Source organism: Penaeus vannamei, chromosome 13 (assembly GCF_042767895.1).
Source record: "Penaeus vannamei isolate JL-2024 chromosome 13, ASM4276789v1, whole genome shotgun sequence".
Lineage (NCBI taxonomy): Eukaryota > Metazoa > Arthropoda > Malacostraca > Decapoda > Penaeidae > Penaeus > Penaeus vannamei.
The window spans coordinates 14,969,997-14,972,496 of NC_091561.1; the positions used below are offsets into that span (position 1 = coordinate 14,969,997).

General features: G+C 39.3%; 1 protein-coding gene across 2 annotated transcripts in view; it reads left to right on the forward strand.

Moving 5' to 3' along the window:
- The window catches only part of LOC113812163 (putative inorganic phosphate cotransporter), a 19,666-nt gene that overhangs the window by 15,789 nt on the left and 1,377 nt on the right, over positions 1–2,500 (forward strand). For both annotated transcript variants that reach the window (XM_070129020.1, XM_070129021.1), the window contains exons 7-9: positions 502–651; positions 1,202–1,334; positions 1,910–2,151. In XM_070129020.1, the coding sequence (XP_069985121.1) occupies positions 502–651; positions 1,202–1,334; positions 1,910–2,151 (525 nt within the window). The remainder of the gene's footprint in view (positions 1–501; positions 652–1,201; positions 1,335–1,909; positions 2,152–2,500) is intronic.

Consider the following 2,500-nt stretch of genomic DNA (forward strand, 5'->3'; position numbering starts at 1 on the left):
AGATAAAGATTATGATATTTGCTTGTGATTTGTGATGTGTGTATATATATATATATATATATATATATATATATATATATATATATATATATATATATATATATATATATATATATATATATATATATATATATAAAGACAAACGTAGAAGCAGATGATATTACGCATAATCATATATGCTTATGCACTGATAGAAAGGTAGGCCGTTAGAATGACATACACATAAACAGATTGATAGATGATATGACCTTTACTTATGTATGCTCGAATCGATTGGCAGATAATTTGATTGATTTACATACTCGTATATATATACATACCACGAGGCACATAGATTGACAGATAGACCCACAGCGAGGTAGATAGACAAATAGCTAATATTTTCCGTATGTTTGTATGCTTATTTATCAGTAGGTAATATAACTGATAAAGAGCTGTAGACAGAAAAAAAACAAATGATATAATCTGAAAACGTACAAACCTTCCCTACTCCCCTGGCAGATATTACCGATTCCTTGGCTGTCTATCGCGACCTCTCTGCCGTTTTGGGCCATCATGGCGACCAGTCTGGGAAACGACTACGGGTTCTACACACTGCTGACGGAGCTGCCCACGTACCTGCACGACATTCAGCACTTCGACTTGGATAAGGTGATGAAAAACCCTGTGTGGGTGTTTGCTTTTGCTGTGCGTGGGTGGTGTTTTTTTTTTTTTTTTATAGATGGGTAGTATGTCCAATATTCGATTTGCAGGCGCCTATAATTGTTATTTGGTTTCTGTGTTTATAATTGGAGATTCTGTCTTATTTGATGTTTTGATTAAGATAGCACCTGAACATCTATTTTGGTGTTGTAATTCCATGATTGTTGTATTATCACTAACACTGTCTCATAAGGAATGTCCATATACCTTAGTTGTGTTTTTTGTTCTAATTGTCTGCAGTTGGATGATATGGCCAACATTCAACCGTATATCGCAAGAGTTACTTCTTCTTCTTCTCAGCTTTCATCCATGTCTAAATGGGGTCGCCGTTATGGATGAGCCGCTCTATTACGGCTCATTCCATATACTGGCCTTGGCATGGGTTTTTACAGTCGAATGCCCTTCCTGACACCTCTCATGTTCTTTGTGCAATTATTTGAAGAATTTTGTGAAGGAAAAATACTACTTGCTCACCATAGCTATTCCTTCCACCCCACAGAACGGGATGCTGTCTGCTCTGCCCTACCTGCTGATGTGGGTGTTCAGCCTCGCGTGGGCTGCACTAGTCGATGTGCTGACTACCAGAGACAAGGTAACGATCGTCACGGTCAGGAGGCTCTCCATGGCCGTCTGTAAGTAATGGTAATGATGGTGATTATGGTGGGAGTAATGGTGAGTTTAGTAATAAATGTAATAAAGATGAAAATGATGATGATGATGGTGATAATTATGACAGTGATGATGAAGATGATAATAACGTTGGTAATAATGATAGTGAAAACGGTAGTGACAATATTGATAGTCTATTAGTAGTTCATAATGCAATGATCTGATTATGACATGTGATGTAATATATTCACAAGGTTGAAGGTATTATAGCCATAAGGGAAAATCAAATTAATAGGATCAAATGACGAAAATATGGGACAGAAAATGTGTGTATATATTTAGATACATATGGCATTTACTTTCAGACACAAATACACTTTTCATTTAGGCTAATGAAAATGTAAAATATCGGATTTTGCTTGTATATATAAATAATCTAATTTTAATTTCATGAATATGTTTTATTGTTCTATTATGACTCACTACCCAAAGATGGTCAAGCTAAGATATTTACTCTGTTGACTGCAAATCTTCCCCCTTTTAATCAAATCTGCATAATTCACATTCAATACCAGTTTTCTCTGCTGTTCCTGTGCAGCGTTGTACGGCCCCATGCTCGGCCTAATCGCCATGTGTTTCGTAAACTGCAATGCTGTGCTGGCTGTGGCTGCGCTGTGTCTCTCGGGTATGCTGTCCGGGGCGGTCAACAGCGGCTACCTTTGCTCGCACCAAGACCTGGCACCTAATTTCGCTGGCACTCTGCTGGGCATCACCAACACTCTTGGCGCTCTGGCCGGGATAGCAGGGCCCGCCGTCACTGGGGCCATCATACAGGGCAGGGTGCGTATTTGGTGCCACAGCTGTTTTTTCTATGAGCTGGTTAGGTAGATTAATAGATAGATAGATGGATAGCATCATTTCAAATACACAAATATATCCTTACTCACTCACACAAATACGAGCACACACACACACACACTCTCTCTCTTTCTCTCTCTCTCAGACTCTCTCTCTCTCTCTCTCTCTCTCTCTTTCTCTCTCTCTCTCTCTCTCTCTCTCTCTCTCTCTCTCTCTCTCTCTCTCTCTCTCTCTCTCTTACACACACACACACACACACACACACACACACACACACACACACACACACACACACACACACACACACACACACACACACACAGAAATAAAC